The sequence below is a fragment of the Lonchura striata genome, chromosome 9 (genome assembly GCF_046129695.1).
Source record: "Lonchura striata isolate bLonStr1 chromosome 9, bLonStr1.mat, whole genome shotgun sequence".
NCBI lineage: Eukaryota > Metazoa > Chordata > Aves > Passeriformes > Estrildidae > Lonchura > Lonchura striata.
The window spans coordinates 17,990,757-18,008,273 of NC_134611.1; the positions used below are offsets into that span (position 1 = coordinate 17,990,757).

General features: G+C 37.0%; 1 protein-coding gene across 4 annotated transcripts in view; it reads left to right on the plus strand.

The window, feature by feature from the left end:
* Positions 1-17,517, plus strand: part of PRKACB (protein kinase cAMP-activated catalytic subunit beta) — a 74,525-nt gene that overhangs the window by 32,217 nt on the left and 24,791 nt on the right. Inside the window, exon 1 of one of the 4 annotated variants that reach the window (XM_021527124.3) lies at positions 6,508-6,709. The exons of 2 other annotated variants lie outside the window; for them this stretch is intronic. In XM_021527124.3, coding sequence (XP_021382799.1) covers positions 6,523-6,709 — 187 coding nt within the window. In that variant the 5' untranslated portion in view covers positions 6,508-6,522. Of the gene's footprint in view, positions 1-6,507; positions 6,710-9,933; positions 10,313-17,517 lie in introns of those variants that run through there. One more of the 4 variants, XM_021527106.2, reaches the window with a different exon arrangement.

Sequence of the window (17,517 nt, forward strand, 5' to 3'; positions counted from 1 at the left end):
GGTCTTTTAATGTACAGTACAGATCTGATAGTAAAGTGTAGCTGCTAATATAGGAAATAATTTTTGCCTACAAGAGTTCAGTTTAGGTAAACATTTTGCTGCTGTCCTTTCTCTTTCTTCCTCCCATTATCCTGCATCAAAAACTATCTGTAAATATGACTCCAGATCTCTCAGGGTTAATAATAATTTGTTTTGTGTGCCACTCTGGTTCAGGACACATAATGCTTAATGGGTCCTTGGAAGAGGTTTTCAAAACTAAATGTGCCTCATATAGAGCAATTCCTTAGAAGTTCCTTTAGCTAAGTAGCTAAACCAAGGAAGGATAGACCAAACCTGTAGTTTTTGGAAAAAGGAGACCTCCTCTACCCAAAGTTTCCTGTAGCCAAGGTCCTCTCCACAGCAGCTTCGCACCTGCAGGAGCCTTTACGGTTCCTGCGAGAGCCAGGTCTTCAGCATCCTTGTTCTGATGGAGAATGGTCAGAATCAAAGCAGGGAGCTTCTCCTTGAGCCCAGTCAGATACTGAGCAAAATGTCTGCATGGTTCTTCTAATTCAGGAACTTAATCTTCTTATTTTGGATCAATAACCCATTAATGCTTAATATTAATCAACAGTAGTAATTAATTTGATGTAAATTAAGTGGACCAAAACCTTTATTTGCTGTTAGGTTTTTCAGAGAGGCAGAGCAACTGAGTTCATGCTAAATTGCTTCACAATTTAACCTTGGATTTTAATTTTAAAAGTCCATATACTTATATGTTTTTTCTAGACCTCATTGTTTCAAAAGCAAAAACAGCTTACTCCTGGCAGACTACTATTTTGTGTAAATACAACAAAAACTACTTACATAGGTACTTCCTCTTTTGCTGCAAAGTAACAGTACAAAACTTCTGACTGGCTGTCAAGCTATTGTAAATTGTGATAGGAAGTAACTACAGAAGGTTATCTGAGCAGTGTGTGATTTGGAAGGGCATAGATACCAAGCAAATTTCACCAGTACTTTCAGATCTCCTGTACTTACGTGGAAGCAGCTGTTTCAAAGATGGTTCTTGGCTAACCTTGGCTTTACTGTGGTGCAACTGTGTAATTTTTATTCAAAATCTGCCAATGTCGCTCTTGCAGTCCGAGCTGTCCTATTGGCCAGTGTCAGTGAGCACAGAGCCTTGAAGGAAGCTGGGAGACAAGCATGGAGCAAGGTGATGTCTTAGGAGAGAAATCCAGTTGTCTATGGCAAATTGGACAGTTTTGTTGAAGATTTGCCATTTGTACTGGGAGACTTCTTTGTCCCCTTCTTGTCAGTGCTAGATTTGGAACTGTGACTACAAGGTATTTGATTTCAAAAAGACCAGATAATGTGTTGGTAGAAATTAAGAAACTTGATCTGCTGCCATGATATGTGTCCACAACACATACATGAATCACAACAACTTAGATGATGAATTTGTCAAATTATGACAAGAAAACTGATGGGAAGATTTAGAACTTCTAGCTGACATATGAAAAATCAGATGCTGAATTTGATGGTTTTATTTCTTTTTTTACTCCGAGTTCTCATTTATTTTTTTATTCATTTTGTATCATCATGGCTAACAAGCAAATTATGCTGTTTGACGATATGAGCTTAAATTAACGCTTCCCGATGAGAAGGTATTAAATGTGTGCTGCAGTTAAACTGGTGTACAGTAGATGCCAGTAGAGACCTATGGAGTCAAAATAGAAATATGACTGGTGTTTCCATAGCAACAACTTCCTCCTGGCGGTCCTATTTATAGCAGTGCTGCAGTCCCCGCCTCGGTGCAGCTCTCGGAGGGACTCTCTAGGAAGGGTTAACCTTGTCAGAAAAAATGTAGGCATAGAAGCACACTGAAACTGTATGGGTTTGCCTTCTTGTGTTTTATTAAACAATGAGGTTACTGATTGTGTTTAATTTCTTTATGTGTGTTTTGAAAAATCTTTGTTTCAAAATGGAGAGCCATTAAAGCTGTAAGCTGTGAGCAAATACTGCTCCTCCTTCCGTGTGTTTAAGAAGAAATGCAACCCAGTGGAATAGTGCTGGTTGTACAGTGAAAATCAAAACACATCTGCTTTTTCAAGAGCCTTTTTTTGTCTCTCTACCCATAATTCCTTCAGAAATATGCATGCCTGGCAAGACTCAAAATGGATTGTGTTCAATTACATAATTTCAGATGAAAATGTAGGGGGGGTTTAAGTTACAAAGGGCTATCTGTATACTTTGTTTTACATCCTTTTCTTTCAAGGTTCATATAACAACTAGAAAAATACCACACATATTGCCTAAGGCTTATAGCACAGACACTCTAGGTTTTTTTGTATATATAGTGTAAAAAATTGAGAGTCATTCAATGCTTAGAAACTTTTATTTTCAAATTCAAAATTAGACACTTAAATTCTTTTCATTGTATGAAATGTGTTGGCTGCATCTTTCAACTTACAAATACCTTATTGGTCAGTAAGAGACCAGGAAAATTTGGCAAGATCCCCAAGCTCTTAAAAATGGAGGATCCTTCACTAATACTTTGTTTCAAGTAATTACTCATTCTTTTTGTAATAAATAATAAATGCTTAGTTGGATTGTCATCTTTCATTCTTGAAATAACTGATGCATAAGGAGAAAATATGTTTCACCAAGTCATCAATTTTTAAAGCAAATAAATAAACTTTCTTTAACCTCTAGGAAAAAATAAGTTCTTTATTAGACATTTATAAGGTTTAAGTTATTTTTTCCATTGATTACAAAAAAAAAAAAAAAAAGGCAGAAAATGTTGCAGTATGTCTCTTTAATACATAGATAGAGGCCTGTGGAAAAAAAATAATAGAGGCCTGTGAAAAAGAAAAATTCAATTTAAAATGACATGTTTCATGTTTAAAAGAAGATAGAAAATAGTGTTTTTGTTTAGAGAAATAGAACATAAAACCAGAAAAATACCATTTCACGATATGGAATTAAAACCTAAATTTTATTTACCTATAGGTGATCTGAAATTTCGTTTATATTGTAAACCCATTTTTCTAGGTCCTGTCAAGGAATAGATTTAATTGTCTTAAAAACTATTGTTCTTGATTGCAAGATTCTCAGGGTTAATGTTCATTAAACACTAGAGAATGGTGTTATTTGTGCAGTCCTGCTTTGCTTGAATATAGAAAAATGCACACATTATCCTTTAAAAATATTTCAAACTATTTCCAAGTAAAGTTACAACACATGGTAACATGCTGTTACTCAACCATCTGGGTCCTTTGAGGAGAGGGGTGTTCTCTCATTCTTAATCCTTCATTTTTAAGGCTTCACTGGTACAGGAGAGTTTCTTCTTAGAAATTGAGAAATACTGTTTTAGCAGAGATTATTAAAAATAAATTGTCCATGTAGTTACCCGGTAGATCCTTTTTCAGCAAGGAGCTGGAAGATCTGTGGCTGGTTTATAGTGTGGTGTGTTGTAATATGCCACAGGGCATCAGCCCCTGGGAAATCTGCCCAACCAGTAGGCTGGCCATCAGGGAAAGTATAAATGGCTTTGTTGCCTTTATCTGCTTAGAGAATCACTGTGTTAGCCGTTGTCTTTGGCTATCATTATGATGTTGCTTTTTATAAAATTGTAGGATAGCTTTTGCCGAAATACTGTTTATCAAAATACCAGAATTTGCTCATGCAGTATGCAAATTCAGAGTTTAATGTCTCAGTTTTATGCTACTTGTTGAATGTTACTGCTCTGAGTTTTTGAATGTGTTTTAAAATTTTGCCAAAATGTGGAGGTAGGAAGATAGCAAAAATAAATTTTCTAAAGAAAATTAACGTTTCAGTTGACTTTGGCTGCAAAAAACTGGAAGTTTGTTATTTCTTACAGAACAGGAATTTCAAATTCTTTCTTGCATTCTGTTCTTCCTATATAGCATATCATTTACTTGATGTAATAATTAATTGGAAGATCAGTGTGTCAGTAAGATGAAAGACTAGGTAAACAGAAATAGGAAGTTCCACCTTTAAAAATCATGGACTTCATTTGAAGACATTGAAAGTCATGTGAGATGTGGGTCTGTATGGTAGTTTTTTATATTGTCATTAGGCAGTGCCAATCAATGCCAAGAATTCCCTAGATTAGGAAAGTGTATTACTATCTGTGAAAATGTGACCATCACTTTCTTTTCATATTTTATGTGTGCAGAAACTTCTGTAACTGTGTACACTAGCAGTAGTTCATAAAATTCTGGCAAATTCAGGCTTTCTCTTAGGACTTCTTCTAAGAATTTTGGTAACATGTTTTCACTTAAACTGCTTATTTCTGTGATGTCAGAGTATGAGTATTTATGATTCTTACTTTTGACCCCTGCCTCAAGCGTCCAGGTTAGACATTTGGGTGCATTAAGAGCTCTGAATTTTGGTGTGCAGAGTTGCTCTGTAGCAGTTTCCACATCTCTCCATTGTGGTTTTCATGGCTGGCAGACTGTAACTTATGTAATGTGAATTTTGTAAATTATTGTCTTTCAGATCAGGGAAACCAAATGTTTTAGTTGAAGACCTGTGTGAAAGATAAGACAACAGTAGTGTAGTGGCTCAAAACCATGGGAGAGCATAGAGACAAGATAAGCACACCATCACACCAGGTAGCTGTGTTTACTGGAGAAAACAGCCAAGGTTAGAGAGAATATGAGTCTCTCAGTGCCCAAAGACTTGCAGTAAGGTACAGGGGGAGCACATATATACAATTCCAGAGTACAGTTCCGGAGAGGCTCTTAAGCACCAGAAAGATCAGCATGCAGGGAATAAGCATCTTGATGTTGTCTTAAATATTTTTGAAATTGTTGTGTGGGAAGTGCATGGCCTTACTGTATTTTAAACTGTTGGGTTATATATGGCACGTAATATATCCCCTCTGCCAATCTGTGGCCCCTGGTAAGGCAGACAGGTCCTCGTGATCTTCACTACCTCTTGTTTCTGGCAGCAGAGCCTTGAACCAATGGGATGTTGTGGATGTCATAGTTGGTCTTGGAACAGAGCAGGTGAAGGGCTGGAAGGCATGAGGTGGCAGCCAGGGAAGGTTGCAGCAGCTGGCCCTGATGGAAGAGCGGCCTGGGCACCGCTGCCATAGCTGATGCTCACCCAGATTAACAGATGGCTGTGCACAATGTAGGCATTTACAAAGTTGTTCCAAATTTTGACCAGGGGCTGGAGAGAGAAGTTACATTTCTAGAGTATCTGGAGCTTACAAGCACAGGGCATTCCTGGGCTTTGTGTGGAGTCTAGGAATGTAATGGGTTATGCTGGCTGAGGCAAATCACAAGTGTAGCAGTGCCCATGAGGAAGAACGTAGCCAAATTTGTAAAATCTGTCTGTTGGCATTTTTATTGTTTTACCACTGTCATGGGCACTTTGTCAGCATGAGGGTTTTTTCCTGAGGTACAGGGCTGTTATGAAATTGTTATATAATGTCCAAGGGTGGGTATCTGCTGACATTTGAAAACTATGCAGTGAGAAGTATGGTGGTGAAAAATGAGAGATATGTCTTTAACACGTGTTGACTGTAAGACAGGAGACAGATTGTGGAAAACATATTTCAATCTTTCTTAAGAGTAGCCTAAAGTTTTAAGAAACCACATTGTAGATGTGCAGAAATATGTGTTCCCGTTTTCACAAAAACAAATATTTAGTATTACCCATTGTAAGCATGCAAAATCACATCATTTGCAATTATGATGTTAAATGCAGCTTTCAGTTTCTTTTCCTTGTATTTTGTGCCACTAAAAGTTACACTTCCTACACTTACTCCACAGTTGAAAATACTAGAATTTATTGTGAAACAATGAAATCTTATCAGCAAAAAGTTAAATGCATTTGGTTCATTCACAGAGTAAGTAGAACCCAGTTTGAAAAAGTACAATGCAGTTATGTTTAAATGTGCAATACAATTCAACTTCTTCACTGATTTTATCCACAAAGGAGGAAAATAATGTTTTATCTTCCTCCAGTACTAAAATAAGTTTGTTCAGTAGTGTTTGCCAGTAACTTCCTTGCTTAGGAAGTTGATTTGTTGAAAGCATGAGATTACTAATCATTAGATTCCAGTTGGTTATGTTTGCTGTGATGATGTGGTACTCCATCTTAATAACAGGAAAGGAACTGCAGAATAGTTACTTTTGGTTTTTTTCCACGTGAGGTTGTGGTAAATTAAAAAATTACCTATCTACTTTCTAATCTTTACTTCTGAACAGGTTATACTTAAGTGTGAAGTGTAATGCATTAAAAGGCTATGAGAACACATACTAGAGAAATTATTGCTTGTTCGTATTTTAAAAAACAAACCACTTTAATTTACATGAAAAGAAACTTTTCACTGAATAAACCAGTACACCATAGCGCTTTCTTTAACAGGAAGTAGAAGAGAGTCGTGGTTAGCAAACACTGCAGGCAGGAAGCTCGACACATGCATAGCTCTTAGTGGCGCTGGGTTGTCCAGCTCCCTTGAGATGTTTTCTCTTTTGCTTTTGTGAGAGTCACTGGTGTGTGGAGATGGCAGGGCACAAGGAGGTCCCTTGTAGCCAGGGCTCGGGGACGGCCACGGCGCTGCAGAGACTGGAAGGGTTTGCTAACCGCCTCTTCCATAGGCAGTCCAAGAATGGTGCGCATGAGCAGAGAGCGGCTCTGGAAAGTGAGAGCCAGCAGTGCTCTGAGTTCACTGTCCAGTGGGACAAATCAAGTAAGTGTGGGGAGGGGTTTGTTCTTTTATAGGTGTTTGCTCTTCAGTTTGCCTCGTGAATGAAGTGTGAACACTGATCTGTGATACGTTCTGGGCCAATTTTGTAATTCATTACCTAAAGGTATTCATGGGAAGAGCATATTGCATCAGGCAGGGGGAGATGGGGGCTGGTTCATGGACTGGTGGCTGGCAGGAGAATTTATTCTGTGTTCCTTTTTCTTTCAAAGCACGGTTGATTTCTTTTGGCAAGCCCCCACCCCAGTTCTTACTTCTAAATTACTTATTTCATTTTCAAATTAAATCAGTGAGTTCAGCAGAAATAGAAGACTCTAACTAAAAACTAGAATGTTTAAACTTCAAAATAGGCAGACATTGCTGTACAGATTAAAATTCTAATTAAAGGGATTTTCATCATTCTTAGTTTTATTTTAAGGGATATATACATCAGAAATGTTCTATATAGTGGTAAACAATATAAAATTGAGTTTGATTTTAACTATTACATGTTAAATTAGTGTGGGAATGCTGATTAGCTTTAATTTCTTAACTAGTGAACAGTTTACAGTATTATTTGTATGGATTAAAATTTTTCATGGTTGTATTTTGAGTAATAAATTTCAAAAAATCAGAATCTAAATAAATTGACATTTGATTTTCTTTTTAATTTAAAGCTGTGTAGTATTTTGCAAAGCAATTCTTATCTCTGGTTAAATACTCATTTTAAAATGTTACAATATGGTAATTTATGATAATTTCATTCCAAATTTCAGATTCATTGATGGATTTGAGATAGCACAATTATTTCAGTTGAAGACAGGCCATGTTGGAGATTCTTAGCATCACAATATTACCATAAAGAAAATCAGCATTTATACTTCTTATATAATTTAAATTTAAATGAAATTTAAAATATTTTATGAGTAGGGAGTGAATCTGTTCTCAGAGGATAAGCAGTAAACATGGAAACAAAAAGGTGTTAATGCAGTGATCTAAAATAGATTAAATCTAGGTCTCCCAAATGAGGCAGGAAAGAATTGACTCGTTTTGTTGGGAAGATAAATGATGAAAGTGCATAAATTCTGAGCTTTCACTTCTCCATAATATTTTCAGCTTGGTAAAAATAGGCTCATTCTTGTGTTTATGTAGAAGCTCTTTTTTATGTAAATAGCTGTTTGAAAAAAATATCACTGAAGCATTTTTGTTTACATAACATGAAGAAAAAACATGGTAATGACCTACTGACACTCACAAACTGCGACCTGTTTGTGTACAAGTCTCTACTTTCTCCCCCTCTTCATAAGGCAGGCTTCCTAGAGGGACATGTTTGATGAGGAAATGGACTGTCGTGTCTTGATAAACATGGTGAAAATGGCTGTTCTGTGAATGCTATTTTAAGTCGTAATTGAGCAGAGCAGTTGCATGCAGTTTTCTGAGCTGAAGTTGCTGAGCTGGTAACTGAATGGTGGGTGACTGTGTAGCTTTGGTTTTGGGATAAAATTCTGAATCTTTATCCTGAAATTCTACTTTCAATCTCTAGATTATGAAAAACAATAATAATATACATTACTGTAGTACCCATGAACTGAGTCCACATTTAAAGGTTCTCCTTTTGCTACCACTGTAGCCAGACTGATAGAGAAGAAAAGGCGAACAGTGGAAGAAGTATTTCTGTCTACTCCTGACTCCTAATTAGATCTTCAGAAAAATACATCATCTGTGAAAATAGTTTGTAAAACATGAAAGAGAAACAAGATATTTGAGGGGTTTTGTTAATTTCATTTTGGTTGGTTTATTTGTTTGGGGGTCATTTTGTTTTATTGCAGGGGGTTTTTATATCCTAGAGTGCGATGTCATAGAATTGTCTAGAGTCACTGAATTCAGCTTGTAGATTAATTTCACAGAAAGTTTAATGAATAAGCAGTGTTTTAGAAACACGCTGTGTTTGTCTTGGAAGGATATTTGAATATTCTCAACTATTCTGCCAGTATCACTGCAACTTAGAAATGTTAGTGTAAAGTTTTAGGTAAAGCTACTTAGCACACAGCATTAATTACTCTTGGAAGTTCAAGGCAAAACCACTCTTAATTCCTGAAAAAAAGAATTGCAAAGTGACTTCTCAGGGTTTTTGTTGTTTTAGGCTTCAGATAGAACCATTTGAAAAGGAAGTGAATGTATTTATATCTTCTGGTGTAATGAAATGCAGTAATAGCAGGTCTGGTTTTTTTACAAGCAGTTTCTGCAGAAGCTCTTGGTTTGCTGAAGGGGAAGGAGCTGCTGGTTGTTTGGGTGGACTTTGAGTTGTCAGTTGCTGTCATCAGTGTTATGGTTTGAATAAATTACCGTGTGGTCCATTGCCTTAGAGGATTTTCAGTGGTTGAGTTTGAAATGTAACATCTTTGCTTTGTTTTGGTATATAAAGCATACAGTTTCTCCAGTTTGCCTTGGATACTTGGTTGATGCATGAAATTAATGTATTTTGTAATATCCTCAGAGTCCAGTAGGGCAGAGAGGTGAGTGAGGGCAGCACAGGCCTTGAAATCTGTTTTCAAAAGCTGACTGAGCACACACGTGATGGTACAGCCTGAACTGGTGACCAGGTCAGCTCTGCTGCACTGCCCGAGGGTGAAAGGGACATGCTGGGAGCCATCAGAACGATGCATTTCATTCTTTGTTTAGAAGTCTTGACTGTGACCACTTGCAACTATATGGAACCTACCTTTTGATTTTTTGCTTTGTTTTCTTAGTTGCTTGTTGCTCTTTGAAAAATTGACATGTGAAAGGGAAGGAGAACGAGGTTTCTTGGTTTTGAATGTGGAGAGGGTAAGATCAGTGTGTCTTATATTCTTGAACCAATAAAGTGTTTTCCAAATCTGCATAAGAATATCATTAACTTGGAGAGCTGAAATGGTCAGGAGAGTCACCACTAGTGCATCTGCTATCTTCATAGTCTCTAAATTGAAAGTGAATGGGTAATAAACAGTCAAAAGAATATCATTTGGTCTCTGATTCAAAATGATAACAGTATACTTCCAAATCCAGTAGAATGATTTATAGAAATTAGCTGAATAGTTACTTGTATATGTGTGTGTTGAGAGAGAAAAACACATGTTAAATATGAAATAATGTACAGAGCATACTGTATGAATTGCTTAAAGCTTTAGAATAACTACTAGTTGGGTACAAGTCAACAGATAATTCTGGTCTAAGGTTGCCATGGAAACAACCAGTGCTTGATATAATTGAGAACATCTTAAACCCTCCTGGTGTTTGCATGCTTTTTTTCCCCTGCCATTTTGAGTTGCTTTAGACATGAATAGGTAGCATTGGTCAGAGCAGTAGTAGTTAATGAGCAAAACCAAATACCTGTGTCCTGAATATTGATTTTGATATTCCACTGGTATCTTGTGCTTCGTAGTTTTTTGCATCACAAGGAGCTCATAAGGAAGAGCAGCTCTCTGGATTCTGTGTGCTCTCTTTCTGGTTACTGTGTAAGTGTATTTAGAGATTGAAGCACTGATTTGATAGAAATTAACATCTTTCATCAACTGTTGGATTAATATTTGGAGCAATATGTTTCTGAAAACTAGCTCTTCAGCATGAATGGTAAGTCTTTTCTATTCCCTTTTGACACATTTTTTGTTTCATCTTCACAATCAGGGAAAATCTACCAGGTTTCCCTTTCTTGTCTGCAGAGCTGCATCGACTGCTGATTTCTTTGTTTTTGTAATCGACTCACTGTGGGTTTCTGTGTAAAATTATTAGTCTTAAAGATTTGCAGTTTTTTATTAAACAGTTTACTTTGCATGACTGGTATTTAGTGTTTTAAATTTTATTTTAAAGCTTTCTTTTAGAAATATCTGATTTGGTCAATTTTGTAATTGAATATATACATGTCTGTTCATTTAATTTTCTGTGTCACTCAAAATACATTCTTTTCTGTCAATTGATATAAATCAGAGAGGCCTTCTGAAATTATTCTAATCATCACCTGAAAAATCTAAACAGGCTTTTGTTTTTTATCTGAACCAGCTTATTCTGCTATTATTTTTAGTCTTCTAAATGCTGGGATGGCAGAATAGTTGAGGTCATTCATGGAAGTAAGGGAGGGGAGTCTCATTTGAAATGAGATACTGTAATAGATCTGGTAAACTTATCAGGCAGATATATGCTTTCCAAAACCAGTGTGACTAGTTATTATAAGGTACTTTGAATATAATGGAGTTATGAAGTGCTATAATCTTACTTGAAATATTATTGAAAGTTGTTTTTTTCAATATATAGACTGTAAATCTGTTTTCTTAGAAAAATTTATCCTTTGAAAATTTTTTTCAAAAAGCCCAAATATGCTAGTTTCCAAAGTGATGTCTTTTTGTTTCAAACAGATAGTCTGGAGCTTTGGAAAATGACTTAAGACAGAGATTTTTTTTAAAAGAAAGAGCAGTTAATCATGTATATGGGGTGTTTGTGTGCATATGTGTCTGTGTGGTTTTGCTTAATACTACAAATTTAAAGGACCATTTTTACACAGATTTCACTTGTGTACATGGCAGGAAGGAGTTATCTCACTGCCTTATCTAATACCAGCTTATCTATACTTATCTCATACAAATGTGTTGAGGTCATCTTCCCCAGAATGGAAAGTGTGGCTGTCATTTCCTTGGTGTACAAAGTACAAATGTCAAAACCGATGCAGTTATTAAGGCATTGTTTCAGTGCTTTGTACCTACAGGATGGAGATTTGTGGTGCAGCATCATTCATGGCTGTTTAAATAAAGCTAAATGCAGGCTGTCCCTGGAAGTGGTGTCCCAGCCCCTGGTGTGTGCTCCCCACATCCCTGCAGGGATGCTGGCAGGAGGGAGCCCAGCATGGCCCTGGGGTGGCCACAGGCCCAGGGCCGGCTGCGTTTGCCCCGCAGGGACCCGATGGCTCCTGGCACCTGCCCCTGCTCAGCCTCCGGGGGAGCGGGGGAAGCGCAGCCTCTGCATTTCCTCCCTGTCACACAGCCACCTCCTCTGCTCCTGGAGGGGTCTCTCCTGGGGTCAGAAAGTCTCCACTTTTCACCAGCTGGTACCAGGCTGGCATTTCCATCACATTTCCCTCTGTTTCTCTTACAGTTAGGTCATAGCCTCCAAAGGAATTGAGATTTGTAGAAATCAGCTCCATGAATTCTGAGTTTTGGGGTTTGGTTTGGATATTCTCTTATGATTTATGAATCATAAAGGAATAAATTTCACACAAGCTAGGTGAGAAAGAGGTTATAGTTGTTTCTAACCTCAACAATTATGTTGGTTTTTTGTTTGTTTAGTCGTGTGGGTTTTTTGGGGAGTGGTGGTTCTTTTTAGGGTTGGGGATTTTTTCTTTCCCCTGGGGATTTATTCTGCAATTTGCATCCATGGATTTTATTCATCTTGACATGCAGGCTCCCGGTTCCATTAAAACATAGAAATAAATAGCAACAGCTTTTAACAGGTGTTGATTTCCAATCAAAAATACCTATAAATTAGTTTAATTTTGACAAGGAAAAGGTAACTATCTCCCGCTCTATCAAGATTAAGTCTTTGCTGTAAACATTTCCCCATTTAAACCACTTATGCTTTTCAATGCATTTTTGTGGCTGGCTTCACTGCAGCAGTGTTACATTACACCCTGTCAGCAGATAAAATCAGATGCTTTCCTTCTGAAAGATGGCCAAGAAGCAAGTGAAACCTTGATGAAAAAAATAGGTATTTTCTTCAATTGCAAGTACAGGTGGCTAATTTTTTCCCCTTTTATTTCTTCCTTTTTTCCCTCCCCAAAAAAGGTTATATGCTTAGATTTTTTTTCTAGAAAGACTCAAAGGAAAAGCTGTTTTTCTATTTCTTTGAAGTTGGATTTTTGTTTTGAACAGCTTGAACAAATAAACTAATAGCCCCAGCTCCCAGGGGTGAAAGGTATAATCTGCTAAGTCTTCTGTTTCACTAAGAATGGCCTTAATATTCTGAAGTGTCACTAGTTACATGATTGGACTACTACTTTCCAATGCTGCAAATAGAGGTAATTGGTGATACAGACATTTGCACTCAAAAGACAGTTACCAGATGTGTGTGCAGACAGAGCAGTACGTGGAAAGGGCGTGAGCCAGGCTGATGGACTCTGCTGAAATATTATCTAGTTTGTGCACACTAGAGCACAGGCATGTGGAAAGAGTGAAGGGAGGTAGTATAAATATATTTGCTATGTGCACTGAGAACATTTCTAACAGCAAGGGACAATAAGCAGCAACTGATTATTCCCACTGCTCAAAAGATTTTAAAAAATGGAAGGATGCCATGGAATTTCTGAGTGTCAGAACCATATATCTTCCTATGTGAGTCTCATGGGAGTAATGCTTTCTTCTTTTCGAAAATTCCCCACTGTTACCCATTAGCCTTTGACAGCAAACTATGGCAATTTCTTGGGTGTTAACTTGTGTTCTAGTTCTTGTACAGAATATTTGAAAAAGACTAGACACAATCTGCTGTATTTACATAATTCATAAAATACATCCACAAAATGAACTGTCCCTCACAGTGCTTGGTTTGGAGTAGAAGCAAAAAATAATATTAACAAAATTGAGATTTCTTGCAAAGGAAAGGGTATTTGGTATGTTGTAATCTTGAACTCTGACTTACTCTAGTTGCTATTACATTACTTACGTATATTTATATTTTTTTATCAGAAAGACTTGGTTTTTGCCCTTGTTTTTTGTTAGCATCTCAAATTGTTTGTGTATTTGTTGCTGGTTACTCTGAGAGTTTCTGTTAGTCCTGCTGTGGTAGGGCAAAGGTCACAGAAGTTTCCCAGCTTTAATTGGGGAGGTTCTTATAGGTTCTTATAGGTAGTTTTGTAACTTGCACAATGGTTTTTGTGTTTTTCTTTATTCATCTTTAGCTGCTGACAGATACCCCAGCCCATTAAGAATGTGTTTTAATTTCTTCAGCTTCTTTTTTTTCAGGTTTTGCAGTTCAGTTCTCTGCAAGTTTTATGCATGCCTTTATGCCAAATTAAGTGCTGAATTTACCTAGTTTCTCTCTAAAATCTCATTCTTTATCAGAATGGATAATAAAAATTTTTACCTACTTTTTGCTTGCCTTAGTCCTGAGACAAAAACTTGATATTCACCCAGTGTGTTGAATTGTGAAATGTGTTTATTTACATAAGACTTCCTTATTCAGGAAGCCAGTCTCTGCTATTTAAGGGTATAAATGAACTTCTCCTGCTTGGCTGGTTACTGCAGGCAACCCTTTCCTGTAAATATTGAAAGCATGTTCTACGGGAGATATGTCAGTACAACGATGTGTCAGAAGCTCAGATCTTGTGAGGAGATGAAGAACTATTTTGCTGATTTATCCTGACAGCTTGAAGATGTCTCGCTGATCCCAAACTATCTATATGAGAATTTTTGTGGCGTTTTAATAATGCAAGGGCTGGAGCAAGAGAACTTATGGAAAGTGGGTTTAGACACTAGTGCACATAGACCAGGACTGGTGCATCTACTATTATTTTTGTGCCTTGTATTAAATATTTGAAAAAAAGAAAAAGCAACAAAGTCATTTCTCAAGTAACTTTTTAAATGCATCCATACAGTGAACAGCTCCTGCAGTTGTTTAGTTTAGAGTAAAAGGAGAAAGTTAGTTTAGTAAAACTAGTTCTAAAGTTTGCTTTTAAAAGGAAGGGGTATTTGTGCATGAGTGTGTGTGGTACTATTCCCTGCTTGCAGGGAATTCATTAGCCAGTGTGCAAATAAAATCACCTACCTGTAGATTTATGCTTACTGTTGCTAATAATCTAGCCATAAAGCCTGGTCTTAGGGATAGCTGCACAGCAGTATGTTATCCTTTGTAGTCACTGAACTTCCATAAAGAGGAATTATGGGGCAGTGATATGGAGAGGGAGCTGGGTACTGACCAGTTGGCCAGAATCTTAATGGTGCAGCGAGCTTAACTAGAGGGAATCTTCAGCAGGTGCTGAAAACATTTTTCTTGCTAAGTGCTTTTGACTGTAAGAGGAAAATCTGATTAATATTTGTATTAATTACGATAATTCGCTAAAAATCTTTGCTCAAAAATGTGATACATTTACAAAATACTTTATAGTAGTGCCCTAGAAGATGTTGTTCTTGGAACTCATTCTTAAACTGTATTCTTTTTTTTTTCTCCTCACATGGTAACCATGGAAATATATGCACTGCAGGAATAAAAGATGTTTGCATTTTGACAATTGTCACACAATTTTCAGCTTTCTTTGTTGTGTTGTTAATACCTTTTATATTTCACACAAGTGGAAGGTGGTCTTTTGCACTACAGGTCCTGTGGTAATTGTAACATTTTAGATTATTTGCTGGATAAAGTTCAGCCACAGCTATAGAAGATACTGCACAGCTGCAGCTTAATTACTAATTGCTTACAAAGTAACTCAGTGTATGACAGTTGAGTATATTACATGTTAAGATTCTTAACATAGATTTTTTTCTGTATGAACAAAACTTTTAAGTGGGGAGTATTATGTACTGCATTTGAAAGTAATTGTATTTAACACATAATTCATTAATTATGTGCTTTCAATTATTGTATTGAATAATTTAAGATAATGGAATTATTCAATACAATAATTGAAAACAATCACTTAAAATTAGAATTATTTCTCAGAAGCCTTTTCAGCAGTCCAGTGTGGTGTGTTCCTGGTCCAGTCATGCTAGCACAAGCTGATACCCTTTTAGAAAAGGAGCAGTTCTGTCCCCAGTATTTGCCCATTTCCACCCCACTTGTCCCTTCCCTCACCTCAGGAGAAGCATTCATGAGGAGAAGAGGGAGCTGCTTCTCTGCTCATTCCCTGCCTTCTGCCCATTACTTTTTAGTTTGGGCTGGTTCCCTGACCTGGCTTGGCAGTCAGACACGAGAATGCTTTTGCTCTTTCAAGGAAGGTGATTGGAGAAATGCAGGAGTGACTGTGGGAGGACAGGACTGATGTGGGGGGTTTTTCAGCCCATACTGAACACTGAACTGTAGCCTAGCAAGCCAAACTGCTCTTTCTTGGACTTTAAAGCCTCAAATAGCATGGATTGTTGCAAGAGAGGAAGCAGATTTATAAATGTGTCATCTCCTTCAATGAGTGCTTCAAGGGCAGGAAGAAGGTATGAGTGAGACTGCTTTCATTAAGCCAAAGCCTAGGTTTAATATAATCCAGAACTAATTGAATGCTAGTTCTAACTGATCCATTTAGAGAATTGAAACAAAACCTCAACTCTAAGCCATCAGCAAAAGCTTGCTAATAGGTCTTTAATTTGAAAGGGAAACTTGGGTAATAAAGAAGGGTGGCAGCCTTAAGAACTGAAATACCTAAAGGTAGGGTGGAACAGCTTTCAGCCACCAAGAATCTGCAGGAGGCTTTGTCACATCCTAGACCTGGATGCTTAGATGAATTTATTCTGCTTATCAGCATTAAGGAAGTCTTGCTTATTATTATTACTTTATGATTTGAATAATAGATCCTATTATTCTATCCTAAGTTTTGGTTGGCCACTGTGGGGCTTTTGGCATTTATCTTCTGTTGAGAGAGTATTTACTTATTAAAGTATGTGTTTGTAAATTTTGATGAACTTTGGGTCTGGATTCTCTTTTAGATTAAGAAAGCAGAGTTTTATCTCATATGTATATTTTTTTGTGGAAAATGATTCAACTGGGACATGGATGCATGGTGCAACTCGGCTGAGCAGTGCTAGTACAAGACTTGATTGTTTTTGTGACTGAAAAACTACTGTTTTGCATTAAGGATTTGACTTTACTGATTTACATTATACATTTGGGGGGGCAGGGGTTAAACAAAATTTCAGGGATTCATATCCTAAGTGACTCTGTTATTTGGGTTTGGTTCTGTCTCCCCAGAGTGGCCCCTGTTTTATTATATTTTTTGTCACTAGCAGGGCATACCACTCTGAAGCAGTACTTTGATATTTAAGAAAAGATCAAGGGAGAAAGGCTGAGCATTGGATTTGGAAATGAAATTAAATATATTGTCTATAATAAAAATAGAAGGAAGTCAGTCTGACTGTGGCAGTTGTGTGCAGTAGAGTATCTAATGCTCAGAATTCAAGAAAGATCAGTTTTATCTCTGATGGCTGAAAACCTGGCTCCTGTTCTGATGTGTCTTAATCTGTCACATCTCTTGTGCAGACTGTTGCTGTGTAGCCAGCCAAGTCAAGAGGTGAACTGGGTTCTTTACAGAGCTCGTAACTGTTTTAACTTTGCTTTTATAAAAGTCATAAAATACTGTTTAGCTCAAAACATGAAAATCATGGACAGGATTAAAATAAGATTCTTGCCTGTGTTCCAAAATAGGGTTGTAACGGATAAGATCAATTTGTATTTTACAATTGCTACACATTTTAAAATAACTCCTGAAAGTCCTCCTACAAAGATCAGATTCTAGTGCCACCTTCTAGTTTTTAGGCACAACAGCTGTAACTGGTCTTAGTTTACTGCTTATCTTGTTTGTCTCCCTTTTTTCCATGCCTCTCTCTTTTCCACTTCTTCCCCATTCTTTCCAGTATTCCATAGAAAAGTTTACAGTGTACAGTTAGATAATTAGTGATTCCATTTTAATAGCAAGCTTATAGTCAGTGAACAGCAAGCTTAATTCAGTTAATCTACTAATTAGTAGATACATAATTCTTACATGATCATGTATCTACTAAGTACTTTCTGGTTTTGGAGTTCAGCAAATGGGCTCTTTCAGACTGCTCCATGTGTTTGGCTCTGTGTTTCTGGGGAATGTTGGATTTTGGTTTTTT